General features: G+C 40.9%; 1 protein-coding gene across 3 annotated transcripts in view; it reads left to right on the top strand.

The window, feature by feature from the left end:
- dctn1b (dynactin 1b) overlaps positions 1-26,555 on the top strand; it is a 38,748-nt gene extending 12,193 nt beyond the window's left edge. The window contains exons 4-28 of one of the 3 annotated variants that reach the window (XM_034525286.1): positions 271-302; positions 8,436-8,456; positions 9,614-9,784; positions 12,493-12,690; positions 13,560-13,764; positions 14,300-14,378; positions 15,101-15,260; positions 15,456-15,560; positions 16,204-16,395; positions 16,482-16,598; positions 16,867-17,019; positions 17,155-17,315; positions 17,712-17,880; positions 18,488-18,556; positions 19,736-19,948; positions 20,099-20,260; positions 20,475-20,606; positions 20,860-20,988; positions 21,533-21,675; positions 21,754-21,914; positions 23,037-23,161; positions 23,532-23,718; positions 24,095-24,168; positions 24,258-24,347; positions 24,535-26,555. In XM_034525286.1, the coding sequence (XP_034381177.1) occupies positions 271-302; positions 8,436-8,456; positions 9,614-9,784; positions 12,493-12,690; positions 13,560-13,764; positions 14,300-14,378; positions 15,101-15,260; positions 15,456-15,560; positions 16,204-16,395; positions 16,482-16,598; positions 16,867-17,019; positions 17,155-17,315; positions 17,712-17,880; positions 18,488-18,556; positions 19,736-19,948; positions 20,099-20,260; positions 20,475-20,606; positions 20,860-20,988; positions 21,533-21,675; positions 21,754-21,914; positions 23,037-23,161; positions 23,532-23,718; positions 24,095-24,168; positions 24,258-24,347; positions 24,535-24,672 (3,386 nt within the window). In that variant the 3' untranslated portion in view covers positions 24,673-26,555. The remainder of the gene's footprint in view (positions 1-270; positions 303-8,435; positions 8,457-9,613; positions 9,785-12,492; positions 12,691-13,559; positions 13,765-14,299; positions 14,379-15,100; positions 15,261-15,455; positions 15,561-16,203; positions 16,396-16,481; positions 16,599-16,866; positions 17,020-17,154; positions 17,316-17,711; positions 17,881-18,487; positions 18,557-19,735; positions 19,949-20,098; positions 20,261-20,474; positions 20,607-20,859; positions 20,989-21,532; positions 21,676-21,753; positions 21,915-23,036; positions 23,162-23,531; positions 23,719-24,094; positions 24,169-24,257; positions 24,348-24,534) is intronic. The other 2 variants (XM_034525287.1, XM_034525284.1) reach the window with 2 other exon arrangements.
- The last annotated feature ends 36 nt before the right edge of the window (positions 26,556-26,591 follow it).

The raw sequence follows: 26,591 nt of genomic DNA, 5'->3' as shown, positions 1-26,591 counted from the left end.
GGCTCTAACAGATTTTGAACTACATATATCTAGTTATTTAAGCACCTTACACACTATTCCACAAAACACTGTTATGTTCTGCTCTCGCAGGCTGTTCCACATCCGACTGTCTCTAAAAGTATCCGTGTTGACAATAAGTCATGTTGACCGTAACCTGTTTGCACCAGGATCTTTGTGGGACTTTACACCTTGGTCAAGATGATAAACACTGATAATGATATTTACCTACGTTTCTTACTTTCTTTGTTTCTTTATTTTTAATCTCCTCAGAGATCCTGGAGACGCCCAAATCCACTAAACTGGTGAGTCGGATAACGATAAGTTCCCCTGCAGGAAATCACAAACACACACACACACACACACACACTCTCTCTCACTAAACCGTGTATATCGGTGATGAATGAAATAATGCCACACCTGCTCTGCTGTTTCAGACTTTATCAGAGAAATTCTTCCTTTTTTTCTTCTTTCAAATAGTATATTTATTTTATTCTACAGTGATTAAGTGCATTTATTTCACTCAATAGTGTGTTTTAATTCACTCTAAAAGAGAGTAACTGAAAATCTCCGAGTGCATTAAATGTGCAGTAGTTGTAATCTAACTTGGATGGAGAAGAATCTCCATTCATAAATTGAAATACAGATTTTAAACAAATGTATAAGAAATAACATTTTCTTCATCTTAATCTTTTGTGATTTTACCAAATGAGACAAATTATGTCAAAGCAAATCAGAGCGAAAGGTTCTGTTTTCATATCTGACCAGAAGAGGGCGACGTTTACTTGTAAATGCACTCGCTGTGTGCTGCGATGCACTGACAGATTATTTATTTAGTGAAAGTAAAGTGAGAGTCATTACTTTACTAAAATCCCATAATTCCAATTTAACTGCTAGTTGGTTTTAAGAATAAGTTTAAATTAAGACTTTATTTTTTTTTAATTGAACGAGGAGCAGTTTGATTTAACCCTGAACTTCATCATGTTAAAGCAAAAGATGAATAATAATGATGATATTATTAAGAAAATAGTCTCATCACATATGCAGCAAAGTCAATTTCTAAAGGATAGAGAGTAACTGCCATACTTCAATTCTCCTCAGCTTTAGATAATTATTAGTTAATAAATGTAATCCCAAATGTTTAAATGTATTGTCAGTGTTCTCTTGACTTAAATCTCTGTCAAACTATAATAATTCTTCTCTGCTGAAATCAGTCCAGGTTTTATTGGATTGAGGATTAAATGTCAACCGGTTCATAATGTTACAGTAATATTTATATGGATATAAACACATTCATTATTGTGACCCAAATTGTTATTGTGAAGAGCTCTTGGTTCTGTGAACTAAAACTAATTGAACAAATATTCATGCAGTAAAGGCATAAGAATCTCTTTCATATTATTTAATTCTACAATAATACATCAGACGTGTTTGACACGTTTTAATAATATTTATTTACGTGTCTGAAAATGAACTGAATGGAGAAATGTGTTTAAAAGTGAATGAAGATATGAAAAAAGTGTACTGTACATTTGATTGAGGTCTTTGATCCGCCATCGAACAGCACCGACTCACCTCAGTCCCCCGTCACCTCCAGCATGCCTCTCTTGACCTTTAACCTCCATCCTCACTCCCTTCCTCACTTCCTTCCCTTCTTTCCTTCGACCACGCAGCGAGGGATGAAGCCCAAAAAGGTGGTGCATGTTTCTCTAACCTCGGTACAGTGGTGATGTTATGCCGATGACTGTAGTAACCGTGGTCACCGTGGCTCTGAACGGCCTCGCTGCTGCATGACAACCGGGCCTCGTCGCTCATTTTCTTTAGCCCATGACCCCTCGCAGCTGCCCATCCGTGGTCTTGTTGCCGAACCGCTCTGATTTTATGTGAGAGTGAACGTGAGCGAATGAAACGAGCGAGAGGTGACCTCTGTCACCTGACCTCTGCTCACCGTGCTCTCTGCTCTGGTCTGTTTGGCTCAGCTCTGTGGCTCTTGGTGTGTGTTTGTCTGCATGCTGAAGCCATCTCGGCAATATGCAGTCAGCTTAATTTTTTTGCTGTGTTGGGTTCCCACTTGTTTTCTCTGCGATGTGTCCTGTGTAAAAGTAAAACAACATATTAAGACATGTGATATATATGGGGCTGGTTTTTAATTTTTTTTCTATGTATTGATTATATTTAGGTCATTTATCAAGTAAAAATCTTCGGATTTGCTTTTTTTCCTCAGTTTATGTGATTATAAATGGCATATCTTTGAGTTTTGGATTGCTGGTCACATAAAACAAGTCAAGCCATACATTTGTTGTTATATTTGCACACCGAAATATTAATCAATTAATCATAAAAATCACCAGATTCATTGAAGATTCAGATTAATTAAAATATAATTGTTGCAGTCCGAGTTTTGGGCCGTGTTATTGTGTTCCGGTTTACTCCTTTAGTATTTTATCTGTTGAAAGTTTATTGTACAAAATCCTTGGGAGGATATGGATTTTTAAAAAACCCAGTTTTAAACTTTTTACTGTACTTTTCCATGTGTTTTTGTAAAGAGAATACATGTTTGACCATCAAATCTATTCTAACTATCAAAGAATGAAATAAAGAAGTAACAGGTCTGACATTATAGCACAGTGGTGGATTTGTGGGTGTTCAACCCTAAACTCCTTTGTTTTCTTACATTGGGTCCTTGCAGCTTGTTCATTTTGAAGATTAGAAGATTATTTTATTTTTTAACATTCTTTGGGTCCAAAAGGGCACCGAGTCGAGTCGTGATATTTTATGTGGATTCATCTCGACTCGGTTTATGCCGACAGTCCACTTCTCTTTAACAATAATCCTCGCTGACTCATACATGCTGATAAATGTCAGAAGGTGACCGAGGTGAAATCCGACGCCCTCCCCGCCTGCAGAGAACAGGCCTGCTGCAGAGTATGGATTTCCTGTCTACTCGGTTCTACTTTATCGTCTCCCGTTTGGCTGACTTTCAACCTCAGCAGCTCAGTTTAGGCTCAACCACGAAGACCTGGATGTTCAGATGTAACTGAGGGATGTGAGCAGTTAAATGTCACCGACGTCGGTCAGAACATGCAGCAAAATGCAAAAATAGATGATAAATAATGAAGTGAAAAACTGAGTTATAGGACCAAAAACACGTTGATTTATTATCCAGTCTTTTACTTTAAATAAAAGGGATACGCTGTATTTATGGAACCACAAAGTGTTCAATAATTAATTAATTAATTAATAGATCAAAAGATAGATACGTAGATAAATGAATGAATAAATAATTAAATTAATAGATGAATGAATAGATTAATACATGAATGAACAAGTTAATAAATTAACAAATAAATTAATAAAATAAATACAGTGTGACTCAATTTAGTAAATTAACAAAATCATTATTATTCTTTTTTTCATAGTAATAAGATTATGTCTGTTTTCATTTCACAGCGTCATGTTTCATGACAGCCCAGTTGTCGTCAATAACTCTTTCTTTGTGGCTGACAACAATAAAATAGAGTGAGGGGGTCAAAGTGATGTAACTTTCAAATAACACATTTTCATTATTTTTATTTTTACTGATGTCAGATGCGATAAACTTCTTCTGCATCACGTTGCTTCTCGAGTTTCCCCCGAGCACGCAAAATAGCAGTCGTCGTTTTGCCCGGTCAGCACAAGTCGAGCGCGTCGGGCGATCGTGTGTGTGTGTGTGTGTGTGTGTGTGTGTGTGTGTGTGTGTGTGTGTGTGTGTGTGTGTGTGTGTGTGTGTGTGTGTGTGTGTGTGTGTGTGTGTGTGTGTGTGTGTGTGTGTGTGTGTGTGTGTGTGTGTGTGTGTGTGTGTGTGTGTGTGTGTGTGGTGTGTGTGTGTGTGTGTGTGTGTGTGTGTGTGTGTGTGTGTGTGTGTGTGTGTGTGTGTGTGTGTGTGTGTGTGTGTGTGTGTGTGTGTGTGTGGGAACTAGATACATCTCACCCATCATCCTCTCCGCCTGTCTCCCTGGATGTCGTCTCAGAGCAGCACTTAGTCTGTGTGCTGCAGAGAAAGTGAGCGCTTTACAGAGGAAGATGTTTAATATTTCAGCAGGACAGATTTCCCTCCGCTGCTCTGTAACGGATACGTGTAAACAGTTTTTCTCTCCGCTTCAGCAGCCTGAACTCTGAAGTTCTGCGTCAGTTTTTCTCTCTTAACAATCGCACTTCTTCTTTTCTTCTTCATCAAATATTCTGACAAAGGAACACAACCTTGCTGTATTTACTTTAGCCTCATCGAGTCTCATCACAGACGTCTCAAATTATTGACCGTGCCCACAATGTGAAAGTATTTCAGGTTTAAAGCTCACAGCTAATCAGAGTATTCCCATTTAATTAATCCTCTTACGTCCTTCTCTCGTCCTGCCGAGCTGTTGGTGCAGAGAAGGAGATTAGTGGAGCAGAGGAAGATATTATAAAAGCTACTCAAATGGCTCAAGGAATGAACTGACCTATTAAATCACTTTTTATACTAAAATCCCCCTTTTTTTTTTACTACAAGCAGTATTACATCTAAAGCTCAAGACTAACGTTTGGTTTGAGTCTTAAAACTCAATGTTCTAATCCATTTTGCATTGATTCTACTTTTATGGAAGAAGTAGTAAAAGTAGCACTACCAGTGTACAAATACTGTGTTACAAGTAAAAGTCCTGTGTTCAAAACATACTGGAAGTACCCAAAGTAAAAGTATTCATTATGCAGAATGAGAATAAGAATTCTTATTCTATCATTGGATTATAATTAGTTATATATTAATGTGTTGCAGCTGGAAAAGGTGGACCTGATTAACCTGTAATAGTACATCATAATATAATTAGTATAAAGTAACTTAAAATGAATTGAACTTTTGGAATACTTTATTGTTGTATATATTTATATTGCAACATACAATTACATGTTATCCATATTGTTCACCCATAATTACTGCAAATGAGTGCACATTCATTGCATTATTGAGATTCATGTAATTAAGGTATTAAACTCCATGACTTAATGTGAAGAATTAAATGGAAGTTAAAATGTGAAAAGAATGAGTCTGGAAATAAACTTATAGTGTCAAGAAGCAACGTGTAATATGAGCAATTATAATTAAGTTTAGGATGATGTTTTTTGTTTTGCAATTACATATATTTTCTGTTATTTATATTTTAACCTGCATTCTTTATATTTTCTGCGTGGTACTGCAACTGCTGCACAGCAGTTTCCCTCGGGATGAATAAAGTTCCAACCAGCAGATCATTTAAAATATGATACAAAATATGTATTTAATATATTTAATTTGTATTACAGATCAGATGTTTTTGTCAGCTTCATTTTAATGAGCCATAGGAGAGCTCTCTGAGTGTTGCTAGGCGACAAGAGAGGCTTGCAACGCCGTTGCTGCTCATTTTCCTCTCTCGCCTCCGTTTACAGCCCCGCCCTCCTCCGTCTTACATCCTCTCCTGTGTTTGTCACCCAGTCACACACCGTCTCACCCCCCCTCCTCCCTGTCTGCCTGTGGTAACGAGTGGGTTGAGGAGCAATGAGCATGGGGAGGGAGAGAGGGAGGAGGCTGCAAAGTGATGTAATGCGGGAGCAGGGCATTGGCTGGGCTGGAACATCACAATAAGCAGAGTGAGAAAGGGAGGGGGGGGGGAGTGACACAGGAGGGGAGGAGACGAAGGTTAGGGTAGGCGAGGCGTCTCCTGCGAGCAGAAGCAGGTCGGAGGCTCTCGGCGGCAAGATGTCCGAGTCGTAAACGGGAGAGAAAGGAGAGGGAGACGGTTTGCTCCGGCAAACGGATTATGAGAGAAGCTGAGGATAAAGGAGGACGATAGCAAGAGGACAGAGGAAGGGAGGGGGAGCCTGGGAAAAAATCACTGCGGCCATTTGCACCACTGCAGCTTCCCGGCCTGAGTGGCTGCCTGTCTGTCTGTTCGGCTTCAGCTGTCTGTCTGTCTTTCTGTCTGTCTGTCCGTCCTGGTCTCTGTGGATCCAGCATCTTTCCCTGTTTTATCACCTTCCTGTGTGTGTGTGTGTGTGTGTGTGTATCTTCTTCTCTTGCAAATATGATGAGACAGACTCCTGCACCCCGGAAGGTACAGAACTCCATATGATCGTCCTTATCTGTTAGGATGTTGTTGTTGTTGTTGTTGTTGTTGTTGTTGTTGTTGTTGTTGTCGTCACCATTCATTTTTTTTTTTGGCAGACCTGCTGTAAAGGTCATGCTTGAAAGTTTCAGTTCCTCTTGGTCTTGGTGGGAATTGCCTTTTTTTCCCCCTCAAGTGAAATCTGATTCCCAGTTTAGAAGCATAAGTGCAGCTGCAGCTTCTTAGTGCCGTCATTTGATCATTTTATTAGTTTATTTTGTGCTCAGCACTAATTTTTGCAGAATTATTCCATGCCTATACATGCCTTGTGCAGAATCTTTTTTAGTTTAGTTTCATTTCGAGTTCAGTTGTGTTGCTTTCTCAAGCTTTTGTCTTTTATTTGGCCTCATCATGCAGAAGCCTTTTTCTGACGAACTTAATGATTTTGTTATTTTGTTTGTCCATCAGAGGGGAATCAAATAATTTCACACTTGGTTGCAGATGTAGCAAACAGGCTGCAAGGGATTTCAGTGCAACCTGTTCTCGTATCTACAGCAGGACACTATAGCTTAAGAGGGCTGTCAGCTCTTATTTGGTACAGCTGTTGGCTCGGGCTAATTTCTGCTGAATGATCCGGCTCTAATCCAATAAAGAACGATAACTAGCCAAAGTGATGGCCGAGAGAGAGAGAGAGAGAGAGATTAGATAACTAAGAGTACAGCCTTGTAGTTTGATCACCATATAGTGTAGAACAAATGTTAAAGTGCAACATTTACTTACCTCAATATACAATCTTATATGGCTGTGTTTTCTCAAAATATTCAATATTTTGTAATTATTGAATCATCTATATTTAAGTTGCGCTTCATTTTTCAGGTCCATAAATTCCTCACAACTTCAATAGTGTCCTTTTGAGTTTCCTGGTAAGAACAACGTCATTTGTAACTACAGAAACGGTGTTCAGTCATCACACTTCTTATAAATATTTACAATGAACTGCTAAGCTGAACATGCAGAAATGTGCAATTTGTCTGGAAGAAAGTAAAGAATTTAACATAATAAATGAACAATGAATAAATATGTACTAGGCTTTAATCGCAGCTTTCAGACCTTCTTTCTAATTGCTTTCCAAGAAACTTTCTAGGAAATAAAAAGGATGAAGTAATGACGTATTACCAATATTCATTGATAATCCACCACAAATGGTGATCATTTAGACATCTACAGCACAAATTCATGAGCAAACTCCATTTGGTGAATGTCATGCGATACGATCTCGAGCAGCAACAAAGATTTGTTGAATCAATTAGTTCATTTAACCTTTTTCAAGCAAAAATGCCCAAAATAGGAAGTTTCAGCATTTCTAAGTTGTATATCAGAGTAAAAATCTTTAGGTTTTGGACTGTTGGTCAAACTGAACAAGACATTTGAACAGTTAATGGAGGAAATAAAAGTTTGCCGCAGCCCTCATATGATCGAAAGCCATTAAATGGATTGAGAGGTGAGATTATTCTGTCAAGGTCAAGAAGGAAATTTGAAACTCAAATTGACATTTTCCTTCGCATTTTATTTCAGATTTTCTTGATACAATTCTAATATGTAAAAATGAGAAGGAATACTGTGGAATTGCTGTCCAGCCTCACACACACATACATGTTAAAGTTGATATAAGATTGAATTGATCTAGAAACCATATCATCTATAAAATGAGTTACAAATCAGCCAAATAAATACATTTAGTGTTGGCTTTGATCTTCTCACAACACATTGTGTTTTAGGATGCTCTTCATGATGAAAGGCGACCGTCTCCAAGCAGTTTAATTAAAACAATGTAACCCAGGACTCTCAGGAGTAAGATAAGAACAAAGTGTGGATACATCTTTGTGGAGCTTGTCTAGGATAACAAGCTCTTATCACAGCGAGTGCAGCACGACAGGATTCGGCTCCGGTGAACCTCGTCTGTGAGACACAAAGCAGCCATTTAGGATACAATGGCCGTACCAGTCTCAGTGTTCATGTTGCTGCTGCATTTGGTCACGAGGGTGGAAGAGATGAGGCCCTGGAGACCAGCTAGGGCAAGAGAGATGAGGGGGAGAACACAGCAGAGTAGAGATCTGTTGGGGTGTTACACGATAATGGATTCATTGTGGTACTTTTTGCAGGTTTTTATTGTCAGTTTCATGCAACCATCTCGTCCTTTTGTCTGTGATTTCCAGTTTTAAAATGAACTTTGCCTACAATCACTAACCCTTACTGTTTGTGTCCTTCCCTTCCCTCCTCTCCTCCTCTCCTGCCCTTTGACCTTTTTTCACTTCCTCCTCTTCTTCTCCTCCCTCTCCTCAGACCACGGCCAGAAGGCCCAAGGTGAGCCCAGTCCTCAAAGTCGGCAGTTCTTCCTATTTCTATCACTTTGAGTCATGTTATTGTGTGTGATTGTTGATTTACTTCATGAAGCAGTGTGTGTGTGTGTGTGTGTGTGTGTGTGTGTGTGTGAGTGATGCCAAGACAGCTGTGACTACACATCCCCCGACATGACAACAAATCCATTCTATTTTCATTATTTTGGTTAATAGCAACAACATTTTTGCACATTGGTGTTTTTCTACTTTACATTTATATTTACAGCATACATTATGTTTCCTGTCTCTATCAAGTATTTCTCCGCTGCAGCAGGTGTTTTAATTAGTTGCACAGCTTTTTTACATATGTAATGCTTTGTTTGCTTTCTGAATATGGTTTTATGTGTTTTGTCATGGAGGTCAAGAATGGTCAGTTAGCAAATAAAGAAACGGACCAGATTGTTCTCAACAGTGATATGGGTATAGGTCAGTTTGTGGATTATATGAATGTGAAATGTAATAGTTTTATAAATGTGTGAGCTGTTATTAAAGTTGAAGCTTGAGAGGAAACAACTTAATTAACTTTAAGAAAAATGGTTAGCCTCTTAACTAGCAACTAATAAAGGAAAATAAATGATGTACGTTAGCATTCATCTGCTAGCTGCTACTAATGCTAGTTTAGTATCCAGGTTATGTGCACATGTACACATCAGATCTGGATGCAAGTTTCTGATCATTTCCTTGTTTGTAAGTTACATAGATAAAAATAAATGAATATATATATATATATATATATATATATATATATATATATATATAATGGTAAATAATAAATTAACTTAATAGGAAAGTCATTTTTTTGTTGTCATGTTTGATCTGATGGAGAAGCTAAATCCAGCTAGAAACTAAACCGTGTTCATCAATTGTTAAGATTGTTGCACCTGCACACATATTATCGGAAGCATACAGAGAGAAACAGCCAGGTTTACTTTATGTTAAACGTTAACATCCCGAATAAGACTCAAAACCAGAATGCTTTATGCATGTAAACCTGCAGTGAGGTATCTTTGTTACGGCCATTAAAACATCATCAGACGGTCATTTATACCCAGTGGGATCTTTTCATTATACACTAGTGTTTTTTTCTCATTATTTCTTCCCCTTGTTTTTGTTCTTTTTCAGCAGCCCAGCCGACCTGCAGGTGGGAAGGGGGCTGCGTCCGGCTCGGCCTCGGCCTCTGCTGGCGAGATGAGCAGCAGCGAGCCCAGCACGCCGGCCCAGACCCCTCTGGCGGCTCCGGTCATCCCCACCCTCCACTCCCCAGGAAACCCTCCGGCCCCCATCCCCAGCAAGGTCAGTAATCAGCTTTCAAACATCAAGCTGTGGTCACAGTTACAGGAAACGGCAGCTCGCCAATGAACTTAGGACAATTCAGGAAATACGTGGTAAATGCGTACATGTTGGATTTAATGGGTTTTTACATGTAGGGAACAGGTGAACAGGTGAGGGCTGCACGGTGGTGTAGTGGCTAGCACTGTCGCCTCACAGCAAGAGGGCCGCGGGTTCAATTCCCGGTCGGAGCGGTCCTTCTGTGTGGAGTTTGCATGTTCTCCCCGTGGCAGCGTGGGTTCTCTCCGGGCTCTCCGGCTTCCTCCCACAGTCCAAAGACATGCTGCAGGTTAATTGATCTCTAAATGTCCCATAGGTGTGAATGTGAGAGTGAATGGTTGTATGTCCCTACATGTGCCCTCGATGGACTGGCGGCCTGTCCAGGGTGTCCCCTGCCTTCGCCCTATGTCAGCTGGGATAGGCTCCAGCGCCCCCGCGACCCTAATGAGGATAAGCGGTATTGAAAATGGATGGATGGATGGATGGGAACAGGTGACTATTCCCAGCGATGATGAATCACTTTGCTCTATAAAACAATAGTTAAATGCCTGTTATCTGGAGTAAGAAGGAATGCACATGACACTGTTGTTTTGTAATACAATGCACATCGTGCCAACAAGATCAAAGACGTGTTAAGACTCTTAGTGCAGTGACGAGCCGTCGGAGCAGTGTGGGAGTTAAATCAGATGTGACATTTGCTTTTCTGTAGCTCCTCTAAATATACAGGCTTTTGAACACAGCTGTCAGTTTGTGTTGGTGTCATAAGAAAAACTAATCTGAAAGGGCACAAGGCTTCAACTGGTGTCTTAACATAAATAGAGAAATAAATAAAAAATGTTAACCCTGAATTTTCAACCTAATTAAAGGGTCAAACAGTAAACTGCACAACAGATTTGATTATAATTTGTAATGTAGCACACATTTTTTAGTTGTATAATCCATCTATCCATTTATTTTCTAAACGGCTTATCCTGGTCACAGGCTGGTCACAGGCTGGTCACAGGCGGCTGCAGTGTATCCCAGCATGCACTGGGTAAGAGGCAGGCTATTCCCTCACAGGTTGCGAGTTTACTATAGGGCTGATTATTATTTGGATGATTGTTTCTCTTTTTAAAATCACAAAACATGGAAACATATACATATTTTGCTAAGAGAAACAGCAAAGTAACAACAAAGTCTGTAGTGTGATCACACATGAAATGCAACAAAATAAAGTATTCTCAAAGCAGACGGTATGGATACTTAACAGGCTTGTTTTTGAGTGTGCCATTGATGCACACCATTCTCCCACAATGCAAAGCACAAAGGAAATGGAGGAGCAGCTTACTGCTGGAAAAATAAAATAAAGTGTGTCGTGACAAAAAGGTACAACAAATATTTTTCTTTAACACTACATTTCAGGAAAAGCATTTTGGTGTATATTTGGGAATTTTATTGTAACCCGATGTCACAATTAGTTAGTTAGTTATCTAGAGGTTAGTAGGTAGGTACTTTCTCTCCATACAAAGTCAAGTATGGATTTCCTTCTTCGTCATTTAATTGGTAAAACGGCAAAAAGCAACTAAGATCATTTTGAACAGTCCTTTGGATCCTTTGAGCTGTAGGAGGTTTCAGGTGTATACAGTGGGGTGTCATCTGCATAGGTGTGATGATTTTATTTATTAGTAGCATTGCTGAATGCTAGAATATACCAATGGATTTTAAGTTGGCCCAGGATTGAGCTCTGAGGGACACCACACTCCACCATGACTTGTATACACAGATACTACTGATTTTAATCTAATATCATTAGTGGACAACAGGCTCATGCTTTTGTTATGAAGTGGTAATTTGTGAGAAAGAGGAGAAAGTGATTTTCTATCATTTGTTCAGTTTCTGTCTTCTGCTTCTCTGAAATGAGACAAAGCAGTTTAAGTGATTATCTCTGGAGCACATGGCTAATGAAGCGTAATTAAGCTTAATTATCTGTGTTTTAAATGTCACAAATGACCATTTAAACATTTAGTAAAAGTCTAATTTAAAGGCCAACATAATAGCTCTGATTCATATTTCATCCCCTCAGGAGGACGTCACTATGGAAACACAGGTGCAGTGATGTGGCGTGACTTGATATTGAAGTGTTGTTTTTTTTCTCTCACTAACATTTTAACAAGCTGTCGAAGGTGTGACTTCCAGTCTTTAATTGCTGAGTGTGAGATGGCTCTGTCGCTGTTCACAGGCTGGATATGTTTATTTTAGGGTTAAATTAAGATCTCCTGCTTTTACGTAGTGTGTGTATGTGTGTGTGTGCGTGTGTGTGTGTGTGTGTGTGTGTGTTAAATGTGTAGAAGCACGTATGTTACGTGTGTCCTTCCCGGCGAGGCATGTGTGGGTCTTAATGCTGACTTTTTCCACTGAGTCACTGCGTGGCAAGTGGAATTAAAGCTTCCTAATACATAAAAAGATGAAAGTTGTTGTTACCTTAGATTGAAAAATTTACTCCCGATCCACTCACTGGAACGATTAAAGAAACAGTAAAGAATTTACTTTTTTATAAATGTGTGACAACTAATGAAATATCTCCATCTTCTCCTCTCCGTCCTTCATTTTCAAATATCTCCCGTTTCCTCACTGCATCCTTCTGTCGCACTCCGTCCTCCTTCTCCTTCTCCTTGGTATCGCCCTCCATACAGGAGGAGGAGGCGCTGCGTGCGCAGGTGAAGGACCTGGAGGAGAAGCTGGAGACACTGAAGATGAAGAGGACGGAGGACAAGGCCAAGCTGAAGGAGCTGGAGAAGCACAAGATCCAGCTGGAGCAGCTGCAGGAGTGGAAGACAAAGATGCAGGAGCAGCAGGCCGAGCTGCAGAAACAACTCAAAGAGGCCAAGAGGGTGAGAAGCAAGAGATGCACGAGGAGACGTAATAAAATACAATATGTACTATCAAATAAAATATAACACTGTGGTAGCCAGACAAGCAATGGTGAAATGTGTAAACACGTTGTTCACACTTTGTGCCAGAACTCTGCTCTCAGAAACTGTTTTTAAAGACAGATGCTGATATATTTAGTTTGAAACCTCTGATACTTTGCAGTGTTGTTCAGTGCCCTAAAATATTTATTTATTTTCAATCAATTTCTTAATCTGAACAATTGGATCCCACATGAAACAGTTTTGGTTATTTGTCTCGAAAGGTTTTAGTATTTGTGTTTTTGTTTTTTGCTCGTCCTGCTGGTTTGAAAACATACAAATACAATTCTGATGTTTTGGTTTATTTGTTTTATGTTTCCAGGTTAATGTCAATCAAATCTGATCAAACTTCACCCACACAAGAGTTTAACTCTTCATAAAATAAGGATGTTTTTCCTGAACTTTAACTTTGATTCTTTCTTATTTAGTTACAAATATAGAACGTTATAGTTTTATAGTTTTTATATAAACAAATATTAAAGGCAACCAGGTTTTTCTTCCAAAAACAGATGAGGCTGGAGGAGACACTATTTCAACTAATATGACACGAACGCACACTAAAAAATCGTATAAAGAATTATTATCTCCATAAAGCAGAATAGCAGCAGGAAAATCAAATAAAACACTTCCTTTTTAAATGAAGAATTAACTTATTTTAAAGGCACAAAACGAGCAATGAAGTAAAACAAAGTAATGCTTAAAGAGAAAAGAAATTCTTGCAGGTTTTAAAGATTGTATTAAAACGATATTCACAAGTGTACATAACTAACTAAACATAATAATCTGTGTAGGAGGCAAAGGAAGCACTGGAGGCGAAGGAGCATTACATGGAGGAGATGTCAGACACAGCGGACGCCATCGAGATGGCCACGCTGGATAAGGAGATGGCCGAGGAGAGGGCGGAGTCTCTGCAGCTGGAGGTCGACTCCCACAAGGAGAAAGTGGACGAGCTCACCATGGACCTGGAGATCCTCAAGCACGAGATCGAGGAGAAAGGTTCGGCTGAGACATGAACACACGTTTTATCATCTGTTCTCCACATTATTAACCCCGCATGTGAGAGCTGACGTGAGTTTTTTATCCAGAAATAATTTCATGAAGGCAACACTAGCTTTTCTTGCAGCTTCAATACTTAATTTGTTTGCATGTTTAAGGCGGAACAAAGAAAATTCTTAGCGAAGTTTCAGAAACTAACCTGTGAACAGAATGGAACAAAATTTAAATAATTATGTTTCTGCACTCGTAGATTATAAATTTCAAGGTTGTATAAAAATTTGTATGAATTATCGAGCCGCTCATCTGTGAACTCTGTCTGATTTATTAATGCTGCCTTCTTTTTCTTCACCCATTTGTTTTGTTTAATTACAACTGCAGCTAACGGTTATCACAGCCTACTTTAAAGGGGCAATTTGTTGAAATATAACTCATCATCGTCATTGTTTGCTGACCTACATTAGAAGTCATGCTAGGAAGTTTAATAATAACCACCGGATACTGGAGAGCTCAGTGGTGTGTTTTGGTTTTCTCACAGGTTCGGATGGTGCTGCCTCCAGTTACCATGTGAAACAGCTGGAGGAGCAGAATGGGAGGCTGAAGGAGGCACTGGTCAGGTGTGTGATGACAAGTCATGAATGCCTCTGTCGTGTTGCTTCATTTAATTTGACAATAAATAGGTATAAGAGAAGGAAATTCGACAAAATTCTTGATTCAGATCTTTTCTATTTTTTATAATTTATTGTAATTGTATTTATATTTCTTTGTATACACTTCCCACATCAACAAAACAAAGACTCACAATCTTAACAACAAAACAAAACACACGTTTACCCCACACATCAAATAAACAAGCTCTGTTACATTATCTTCACATCAAACAAGCTCTGAGAGGCAAGTGAGAAAAAGGTATTCTGATGAATCATTTCCTAAGTCGAATCTTAATGATTTTTTATTCCTTGATTATGACTGAAGAACCGGTGAAAACAAGTTTCCTTCCTTTTTAAGTTTCTTCACAAATGCATCCTGTGAAACGGGTGGAAGGAATATATATTCAAAATATAGTGTTCACTTAAACTTATCCAGATTTATTTAGGTGTTTAAAATATGTTTTGTTGCTGCCCTCATGAACCCCACTACAAAACATCCGTACTATCCCTTTAAGTCATAAAAAACAGGAGAGAAAATGTAAAAAAGAAATTAATATTTTGCAGTGTCGTAGTTGTCGAATGCTGTGTGGATTCCGGTGTTTCTTTTATTCATATTGTCTTCATTCCAAAAGGTTTGGATACTTCTTCCTGACGCAGATCCTTATGGTCTGTCTTCTCTGGTGTTTCAGGATGCGTGACCTGTCGTCGTCAGAGAAGCAGGAACATGTGAAGTCGCAGAAGCAGATGGAGAAGAAGAACGTGGAGCTGGACGCTCTGAGGAGCCAGAAGGAAAAACTGCAGGAGGAGATGACGCTGGCAGAGAAGACCATCGACGAGCTCAAAGAACAGGTCGGTGCTTTCATCACAGAGAGCTGCAGGGACATCAATCATTCTGCAGTCCGCCAGCATCGGCCTCTTTTCTGAGTAGTTCTGCTGCATTGCATGAGAGGATCTTTTTCAGGAAACGTATTGTTATGTGGATTCTTAAAGCTGTTGTTATAACGAGCCGAATAATAATATCGATGATGATGTGCTTTGATTCAGGTGGATGCAGCCTTGGGGGCAGAGGAGATGGTGGAGATGCTGACAGAGAGGAACCTGGACCTGGAGGAGAAAGTCCGGGAGACGAAGGAGACGGTCACTGACCTGGTGAGTGAAAATCATCAGTTCATTGAGTTTATATTAACTTCAATATGAGACATGAGTGAAATTAGGTTGATTAATAAAACACTAATGACTAGAGTCTGGTGTATTTTGCTGCTCAGCATCTCTGTGTGTAGTAACGGGACTGTAGGAGGTCGTATGTGCTGCCCTCTGGTGTTTGTTTTGTTCAGTTACTATTTGAATTATGGTTTAAATATAAAGGCCACATTTTTTAGGTACTATTAGTATTTAATTAGTCCACCTATGTCATCCATTGACCTCGGAACAAGTATTAACTTACAGTATGTGCAGATACTTTATGATAAACCAACACAGAGATATATGTTTTTGTTACTAGATAAATAGGTCGAAACTGGGAGTTGTATTTGTTTTACATTTTGCTCTCATATCAATAACACACAAAATTACCAAACTAAGAATACTAATGTAATGACGTCACACTATAATCAGTCATTTCTGACGTTTTAAACTGATGACTTGAGCTATTACATCATCACCCAAAGCATCGAGTGGGTTAACGAGCAGTATTAGTAAAGTAAAGACACGGATAGAGTATATTTATAAATGTGATTTTATATATATGATTCCAGTGAGGGGACGACCCTGTTCTGTTTTCTCCACCGTCCAGGAAGCCATAAACGAGATGAACGACGAGCTGCAGGAGAACGCCAGAGAGACGGAGTTGGAGCTGAGGGAGATGTTGGATCTGGGCACCACGAAGGTCCGAGAGTCCGAGAAACACGTCGAGGCGGCGCAGGAGACTGTCGCTGATTACCAGCAGACCATCAAGAAATACCGCGAGCTCACAGCTCATCTGCAGGTGAACACGCGGTGAACACGCGGTGAACACGCGACACGTAGTTTACGTGTTTCCGTTTGCTGATCCTCCTGTGTGTTTGTTTTCAGGAGGTGAACAGAGAGCTGACCAGCCAGCAGGAAGCCTCAGCCGAGCTGCAGCAGCAGGCGCCGGCGGAGATGTTCGATTTCAAGATTAAGTTTGCAGAGACGAAGGCCTACGCCAAGGTCAATAAGAGCTGTGCGGTCTGAATAATGAGTTCTGAGTGGTGTGATAACGTTGAATGGGATTCAGTGTCAACCGGAAAGTCCTTTTTTAATTTTTATATATAGCTTTCTTTTGATTTTCTGTGAGTTTAGAGGTTGGAAAGTTTTAATTTAGATTTTTTAATTTATTTATTCTGGATCCGGATATCATTTTTCATGTTTAACTGATTTTAAAAACTGTTGTGATACTGATTGTCTCTACGTTGTGTTTTACATCGTGTGCGTTCAGGCGATTGAGATGGAGCTGAGGAAGATGGAGGTGGGTCAGGCCAACCGACACGTGTCCCTTCTGACCTCCTTCATGCCCGAGTCCTTCCTCCGTCATGGCGGAGACCACGACTGCATCCTGGTGCTGCTGCTCATCCCCAGACTAATCTGCAAGGTGAACACCGCGCCGTTTACTGTTTTGTCCACGCTATTAAAGTGAACTGAGATATGGATTGTTCAATAAAAAGCCTCAAATCAATGCTTTAAACTCTTTAATGTACCTTAGTTGCATCTGTTTGCGTGTCCGCAGGCCGAGCTGATCAGCAAACAGGCCCAGGAGAAGTTTGACCTGAACGAGAACTGTGTGGAGCGAGCCGGGCTGAAGGGAGCCATCGGGGAGCAGCTGAGCTTCGCCGGCGGTTTGGTGTACTCGCTGAGTCTGCTGCAGGCCACGCTGCACAAATACGAGCAGTACGTTTCACCCAAGATGTTTCAGCAGGAGAGAGGCGGAGCGCTGAGAGATCACTTTTGGTTTTAATCAAAATCTGTAAACTCAGTTGCATCTCGGTCTTCTCCTCGGGGGGGGGAAGTTCTTTTGTTTGTTCTGCACACAACACGACTTTATCTTCAGCTTCAGTGACACTCAACACATCCACTCATTCATATTTTACGTTGATTCTTAAAGCTTGAGTGAAGAACAATGGATTGCATATATTTATTTTTTCAATTTTGTGCAGAACATTTGTTAGTAGAAGTAATAGATTACACAACTACAGTTGAGGCTGTTAATGACTGTGTGTGTGTGTGTGTGTGTGTGTGTGTGTGTGTGTGTGTGTGTGTGTGTGTGTGTGTGTGTGTGTGTGTCAGGGCTATGGCTCAGTGCAGTGTGGATGTCTATAAGAAGATCGGTTCTCTGTACCCGGAGATGAGCGTCCACGAACGTTCTCTGGATTTCCTCATCGACCTGCTGCACAAAGACCAGCTGGACGAGACGGTCAACGTGGAGCCGCTCACCAAGGCCATCAAATACTATCAGGTACACACACGCGCACACACACACACACACACACACACACACACACACACACACACACACTCACACACACAGTTTTATGTTTTGTTTAATTATTTCAGTTGCATCCAATGCAAAACATTTAAGAAATGTTTGTTTTGTTTTTTACAGTTAATGCTGAAACAGTTAACAGTCAATTAATTTACAGTGATAATAGTGATATTATGTGTGGGTCACACAGGAAACACTGAGATCGTACACATGGATGTGAATGATTCAGGATTTAAAAACAAATCTGCTTTACAAATGTTTTATGGAGGAAGAAAATGTTTGACCTCAATGACCTCTGGTAAAAAAAAGAAATTGACTCACAATGATTTCTGGTTAAAAAAAAATTAAAAACACTAAATGTAATAAGTTTTTGGGGTTTACAAGAACCTTTAAGTCACTTCACATTAAGTATGAAAACCTTACAGGCTATAAATCTGTCATTTCTGATGTAATGTATTGGAAACGTAATTTTCTCCTGCAGTCACGTTTGTATTACAACATACAGCATATAAGAACATCACAATGCCAGTGTTGATCTGCTTATGATAACATAAACATAAACACCTCACTCGTCTCTCAGCACCTGTACAGCATCCACCTGGCCGATCAGAACGAGGACTGCACCATGCAGCTGGCGGACCACATCAGAGTGAGTACTGCGTCGTCAAACACAAAACACTTATTCTGAGCTAACCCTTCGTTTACTGGTCTGTCATTTAGGTCTGGATTTGGATCTGTCCCATTAATACAAATAATATGCCTAATAGCATCTATTTCAGTCCAGTATTCAAAGGTTGAACGTTATTAGTCTCTTCTTCTAAGCTGGTTTGCTTTGTCGAGGAAACAAAAGGTTGTCTTCTTATACAAACTCTATAAAACAGACAAACAAAATAACTAGAGCCGTTCTTAAGACAACGGCTCTAGTTATTTTGTTTCCGGGCGTGGTTAATTCTCCTCCTTCTCGCAGAGCATCTCAGTCTCTGAATAGCCCTTGGAGGTTGAAGCCTATATAGGGGGCGGCTCTCTAATTGTAAACCACCTTATTGGAGCTCTCTCTTCCGTAACACCTCCTACTCTGGAACCTTAGAATAAACATTTTTTCAGCTACTTAGATTATGTTGTCTGTAAATGGTTTTCCCGCAGGTACTTGCCCTTTTTAAGTCAGGCTAGATGTTGTCCATCAGGCATCTGGAGGAGGCCGCAAAAACACGGAGTGTAACCTGGTTAATTTAGTTTTTACCCCAGTCTCACAATGGGAGTGGGTATTTTATTAGCATGAGTTTTTCTGTCCTTTTCAGGAAGTTACAAAAAATTGAGCACAGCCAAAAAAGCAGAACAAGCAACGAGCAACAGACAAACACCAACTGATACATCTCTTGTACAGGGTTATTTATAGGGGAGACGCTCTCTAACGCAGGCCCCAGAGGCCTTTGCGCCTTATCAGACGTGACAAGTATCACGTATGACTTTCGTGTACGGGCCTGCTCTCTGAGGCAAAGGTCAGAAATAGGTCCCAGAAGCATTTTAACATATCTGTATGCCCGTATAAGTACATGTCTCAGAAACCATGACCTCTGTGTGTGTGTGTTAGAAACCATGTATCAACGTGTTTTAACAACGTATGCACAGCGTAAATACAACAGTACCAACATCCCCGACGGGCCGAGAGGAATCTGTACTCAGTAAAAACACAAAATACAACCACCTCATCCTCTGTTTACATCACGTCTCACCTGCAGAATACATGAACACAATGGCTGTTTATTTAGCGGCTTGAACTGAGGCGTGTCCACCAGTTTAACGTCCTACTTGTTGTGTCCACGTGCAGTTTACCCAGAGTGCCTTGGACTGCATGGCGGTGGAGGTTGGTCGTCTGCGGGCGTTCCTGCATACGGGTCAGGAGAAGGCCGACCTCGCCGTGCTGCTGAAGGACCTGGAGACGTCCTGCAGCGACATCCGACAGTTCTGCAAGAAGATTCGCCGCAGGATGCCGGGAACCGACGCGCCGGGCATCCCGGCGGCTCTCAACTTTGGACAACAGGTAACCACGGCAACCAAACCTCCTCGCTGTCCACTTGCCGGCTGATTCGTCTCCTTGGTTCACGCCAGAGCTTACATTACTTTATCATGTCGGAAGCATTCTATAAGATTCTATGAAGATTAATATGTATATTTGACCTTTGGCCCGCAGGTGTGCGACACCCTCTCTGACTGCAGGAAACACCTGACCTGGGTGGTGGCGGTGTTGCAGGAAGTGGCGGCAGCTGGAGCTCAGATGATGTCGCCTCTTGGTGAACAGGAAGGGCTGTCAGCCGTCAAACTGGAGGACGTGGCGTTCAAGGCAGGAGAGCAGGTAATAAACAGTACTTCAGGTGATCTGCATTGGAAACAACTCTGAACAACAAAGATGAATCCAAAACAAAAAACATCTGTCAAACAATTGCAGTTTATGTTCATAAAATGTGTCGTAGTTACGTGGAGCAACAGAAAGACATGTTTTATTTGTAGCACTTGTAACGAGCAACACAAACTGCTCTGCTTATTGACGAGCACACCATCGTTTTCAGATTTATGGATCTCAGGGCACCAACCCCTACGAGTGTATGCGGCAGTCCTGTGGCATGGTTATAGCAACCATGAACAAGATGGCCACCGCCATGCAGGAGGGAGAATATGACTCGGAGAAGCCTCAAAACCAGGTGATTCAGTGACGAGAGACAGTTATGCATGTTGCATTCACACACCGTGGACACGGATACGGGGAGCAATTCGGGGTTAAGTGTCTTGCTCAAGGACACATCGACATGGGCTAGTGGAGCCGGGGAATCGAACCGCCGATCCTCTGATTGACGGACCTGCTAACAACTGAGCCACAGTCGCACGTCTTGGTTTCTCTCCTCGACGCGAATGCAGCAGGTTCTAGTTCTGACGTTCTGCTCGTTAATCCATCAGAACCCTCCACCCGTGGATCTGCGAGCGGCAGCTCTTCGAGCTGAAATCACCGACGCCGAAGGTCTCGGCTTGAAGCTGGAGGACCGAGAGACGGTCATCAAAGAGCTGAAGAAGTCTCTGAAGATCAAGGTGCGTGAATCATCCTTCATGCAGCAACATGAGAAGAACACACCGACTCTTTTATTTAGTTTACATAAATTTTCTTTAGTTTACATTAATTTCTTTGCGATCAAACCAGAGTGTGTACAAATAAAATGAAATGACTCATTCCTAACATACACTAAATACAATACAATCTGTATTATCTGGTGGTTTTATTTATGAGGAGAAAAGTTCACACCTGTCCAGGGTCTGAATAATCTGCTCAAATGTATCAATTACAATTTTGAAAACACAGCAGGAATTAAATTATATAACAAAACATGACTATTTTAATAGTTAATGTTCTTTGTTTTTTATTCAAAGATACCAAACGTTCTGTAATTCCAGGCAGAATATATTAACACTCTTTAGTCTTCTCAGACTTTTCTGATAAACCTGCAAAGTCTTAATTACCTTCCGACATCCAAATGATGAATCGATCAGTCCCAAAAAAATCAAATTGGCAGATCAATCAACAAGGAAAAATGTAAACATGCTTTATTGCATGAAGCCTGTTTGTGTGTGTTTTCAGGGAGAGGAGCTGAGCGAGGCGAGTGTCCGTCTCAGTCTGCTGGAGAAGAAGCTGGACAGCTCGTCAAGAGACGCAGACGAACGCGTCGAAAAGATTCAGACCCGACTGGACGAAGCCCAGACTCTGCTGAAGAAGAAGGAAAAGTAAGAACCGACGACCCCGACAGGAAGCCACGTTGCGTCACAGACTACAGCTGTGCCGTGTTGTCCTCCTCTCCGCAGGGAGTTCGAGGAGACGATGGACGCTCTGCAGGCCGACATCGACCAGCTGGAGTCGGAGAAGGCCGAGCTGAAGCAGCGAATCAGCAGCCAATCGAAGATGACCATCGACGGGCTCCGAGGAACCGGATCCCCGTCAGGGATCGCTTCCATCGTCACGGGAGGTGAGCGGCAGGACAACTACACAACATTTACATTAACAACAACAAGCTTATTTTAACAGACTAAAAGTCTATCTAACAAACTTCATTTTAGCTTCAAGTCCTCTTTTTGGCCTCATTTACGTGACTTTTTCTTCTCAATCTCTTACTTCTTTACCTTCTGCAGAGGAACAAAAAGGTATCGACCTGCTGGTGATCCTGCATGTGCATGCTTCTCTCATGAATAATTAAATGTGCACGCTGTGGCGGCCGTTAGATACTACATGCGTGTTATATTCAGGGTTTCTAAAAAATTAAATATCAAATGTTTTTGTTTTCCGATGCGCACTTACTACTAAAAGTGATTGTTACTGTAGATCACAAGCACAGGAGTCTGTTTTGTGAAGCGCCATCAGACCTGTAGCAAACACTGTAGTTACAGTAACGAGGAAGCTCATCAGCATTTAATTTTATCATTAGAAGTTATTGTTATATACTGCTGGGAAGCTCTGAAAATGTGACAATGAATACATATATTTAGGCCATATTGTCACTTCTGGTTTTCCATCGTACTTTTGTACAGGACAGTTTGAGCGCGGTATTAAAACGGTGTTAAACTTTAAAGTCTTGTGTTAAACCTACAGAAACCCTGTTATTAAACCATTATGAAAGGTGTTACATGTATACATTGCATGAACCTGCATCCTCTGGCATGTGCGTCATCTTAATCCATATTTATATTATCTTCGCCGTAATTATCGATAACGACACCAGAGAGGAAAAAAACCGAATGGCGATGGTTTGACACACGGGTGGAAGACGTATTCAGAGTCTTGACTCGTCGGGTCGTTTATTCTGCAACAATGCGTCCAGTTATATAAACACGTCACAGGATTAATCTCACAAATGTTAATCTGCAACGGCAGCCGTCGGATACAAAGTACAACGTTTAACATTGTTGCGCTGAAGTATGCACACTTGAAAAGTTCAATATTTTAAAATGTTGCCGCTGTAAACAAATAGTTGGTGAATTTTCAATTTAAACTGAGGTTATAAAAGGTTTAGGGTTACACGGTCGCTCCGTGTGTAAACGAAGGTTTGGGTTCAGTCCGGTGTTCATAACGTTCACCTGCTCTGTCCCTCCAGCAGCCAACGTGATGCCCGGCACCAGTTCCGGTGTCCAGGTGATCGACTCTCCTCTGCTGACTCAGCAGATTGAAGCACAGAGATTCTGCATCAAACACCTGAAGAACGACAACAACAGACTGAAGGTACGAACCCTCTCTCCACCATCTCAACGTCTCCCTTTATTCCACCATGAGGGTGGTAGTCACATCACACATGTCCCCAAGTTCAGGATGAACCCCATCATGATAAACCTGGAGATTTATATCCTGGAGTCTTAAATGTACATTAAATACCCTGCATTGATATTGCAAATAAAAATAGACAAACTAATAAAGTTTTGCTTTTATTTTTTGTTTTTAAGTTTTGAACCTTAGAAATCCAGTTTAACTGATAATGAATCTTTTGCCTTTTCAGATTGTCGTTGAACATGAGTTAAACATTTAAAATCTCAGTCTTTATCTATTTAACTGCTGTTTTATTTGGGTTTATTGTGTCCCACGTTTTGTCGCGCAGGCTGAGAAGATGCGCGCGCAGCTCGCCGCTCTTCCTCCTCTTCATGTGACCAAACTTCCCTCCAGAGACAGCGGTCGCCCTGAGGTGCTCACTAGCGCCCTCTACCGCAAGACCGACCAGCTGCTGGAGACTCTGCTGCAAATGAGTGCCAACGTCAAGGTGGTGGACATCACTGGGAAATCTCCGGGTATGCAAGTGATATGTTTTTATACCATATTATGACTTTTGACATACTCTACTGTGGCAGTTAAAATGTCATTTGTATTGACATGTTTTAGGACATACTGTACTACGATTTGTTTTGTGAATTTATTTGATTCTTTTTGGGTGAATTTGTACAAGATACTATGTTTTAACGACATTCAATACTATGATATTTTACAAAATAATTTGACATGCTATAGAATTACATTTTATGACTTTCGGATGACACTTTGTCGTAACTTTATAGTTTGACTTTATTGCACAGTAAACCATGAGATGTTGTAACATTTCCATGACTCTTTAATACACTCCATATTAATCCCTGAATGAAGAACAGATTTGTTATGTTTGTGCTGCAGTGACCCCTGGTGCTCAGCTGATGGAACAGACGGCTAGATTACAGTCCCTCAGTGACACGCTGGGCAGACTGAAGGTACACACACACACACACACACTCTTAAGGTACTCACCTTACAGGCTGATTCAGGACCAGTTCAAATGTCCTCTTGTCTCTCCACTCAGGACGAAGTAGCCGAGCACGTCGTGCACCAGCAGCCTGGAGCTCGAGTCTCGTCTGATTTTGCAACGTTCCCTTCAACCGGGTTTGTTAAGGTAAGAGCTTCAGGTGCACCCGTTTCTTTAGGGACTACTTTTAACGGTGTGTCTCGTCTGTATACGTTGTATTTTTTTAAAAAAACAACAAAAATAAATATGTCACTCCCAGTTAGATGTCTTAATAAACAAAAGTGAAAAGGATCTTGCCACAGGCCACATGCTGCACCCTTTTATTTGTCTTCAGGCGAAGGAGGAGAAGCAGGGCGACACGGTGCTGGTGGGCCGGGTCACGGTGCCCTGTAACCGCGGCCAAGAGCAGGTCCATCGCCTCGTCCTGTCGCAGGCTCAGCTGCAGAGAGTTCACAGTCTGCTGCAGACCTAAACTCCAGCTGAGATCCTGCCTGCTGCACCACCTGCACCACCTCCACCTCCTCCTCCACCACCACCACCACCACCACCACCCAACAGCTTGGCAGCCTGGTTTCCACTCCAGGGCCAAACAAGTGAAACCAGGAGGTATTTCAGATCACTAGTGGAGCGATTACAACCTGCAGGATGTCGTCTTCTTTGAAATGCAAGTTGATCTGTGACGTCAGGGCCGTAGTTTGAGACCAGCTTCATCTCAAGGTCACTTTGGAGCTCTTTGTTTTAACGCTGCCTCGCTTTGGGCTCAGCCTTCGTGGGTGAGGACTGCAGTAAGAGACGAACTGGGATTGTTTCTCAAATTTGCTGCTTTTCTTTCTTTTATTTTAGAACGGTAAACTAAACTAATCTTTGGGGGTTCAAAAGAAATCTGAAGAGGCCACTCCCTCAAGACGTTTCACTGTTTCTTTTTAGCATTTTAGTGACAAAACAATTAATCAGGTGATAAATGGTTATAGCCACTACTTGTAGGCCTAACTACAGTTGTTAATTTCAAAAAATATTTACACAAAATTCTCTTAAAATCAGGACAACAGCATATTAATTTAGAAGCGTACACTTCCGCAGAGCGAAACTACCAACATTAAATATCAGATTTGTTCTTTCTGTAAAACTTCCCAATGACATTCGGACATTTCAGATTATTCTGTCATTGACCTCAAATCAAAATCAGATGAGACTGAACTTGGTTTCCAAGGTGATTTGGAGGTTTCTCACTACAGCCCTGAACACTGTAAATTAAAGACTGGGCTACATTTAGTTTTATGGCCAGAATAGAAAAGGAAGAGATACTTGTAACTGCACTGCTGCATGCTGCCCAGATTCACAGATTATCTTTGTTGTGTAGTAGAATATTTATGAAACTCCTCGTTGGCCCCGGTGTGGACGCTGCACATTGTGGTTTATATTAGGCCAGAACATCATTTCTATGTCACACTGTTGAAGCTACACAGTATTAGAGGGATCATGACTGTGTTGTAATTTTAATCAGGTGTCACTGTCGTGTGCTCCATTTTTATAACTTATGTCTAAAGGGAAAGAAGGATTATGTGATTGAGAAGTTGTGGATATTTTACTGCGGTTTGATTAAAGAGACCTTTTGCACATATTTCAAGTCCCGAGTGGCCGATGGAACCACAGAGGAGAACGAAATCCTCGACGTAACTTTATTTTACTGACGTTTTGATGACACTGATTCTTCTTGTGGTTTGATTGGACCCGCGTGGACGGCACAGAACTAAAAAGAACATCTGATTAACCTCAAGGGATTTACTGTGTAAAAAAATGCGGATATTATTATTTTTGCTTCTACCGATTTTTCACGTTTTATTTAAAAACTCAAATGAAGCGTCACAAATTAAATAGTTTATTACACTTGTGGTGTAAAGTCCAGGAAGTTGTTACCGTCTACTTTTACACGCTAGTTGAACGCTACGGTAAAGTTGCTGAATTACAAAGAAATCCAGAAATGTGTGCATTACTTTTTGTTCTGCTGAGCGCCGCCTGCCTTACGTTTGATCGGTTCAGCAACAAGACATCTCGGCCAAAGAATCTGTTTCTCTTCACCACGGCTGATTTTAAAAAGGCATGGAGTTTATTAATCCATGCTAATCGTTTTATTATTGATTTGTTAGACTATGTTTACACATTATTGTCATCACTTTATAATTAATTGAATGAATGGACTTCTACATAACTGTAGTTGAGGAGGGAAAACGCAGACGTTTATTTATTTGTTATTTATCTGTGCAGCTGATGTGCAGCTCGTCTTCCCTTTTCCCTCGTGTGGCTTCCTGCTGTTGCACAACCGATAACCGATCAATAAAGACATTAACGCCAGTGCATCTTTGTCTGCCTTCACTGTCTCCATTCAAAACA

Source organism: Cyclopterus lumpus, chromosome 22 (assembly GCF_009769545.1).
Source record: "Cyclopterus lumpus isolate fCycLum1 chromosome 22, fCycLum1.pri, whole genome shotgun sequence".
Taxonomy (NCBI): Eukaryota; Metazoa; Chordata; class Actinopteri; order Perciformes; family Cyclopteridae; genus Cyclopterus; species Cyclopterus lumpus.
Note: the sequence above shows the minus strand (reverse complement) of the source record. Positions and strands in the feature narration are given on the sequence as shown.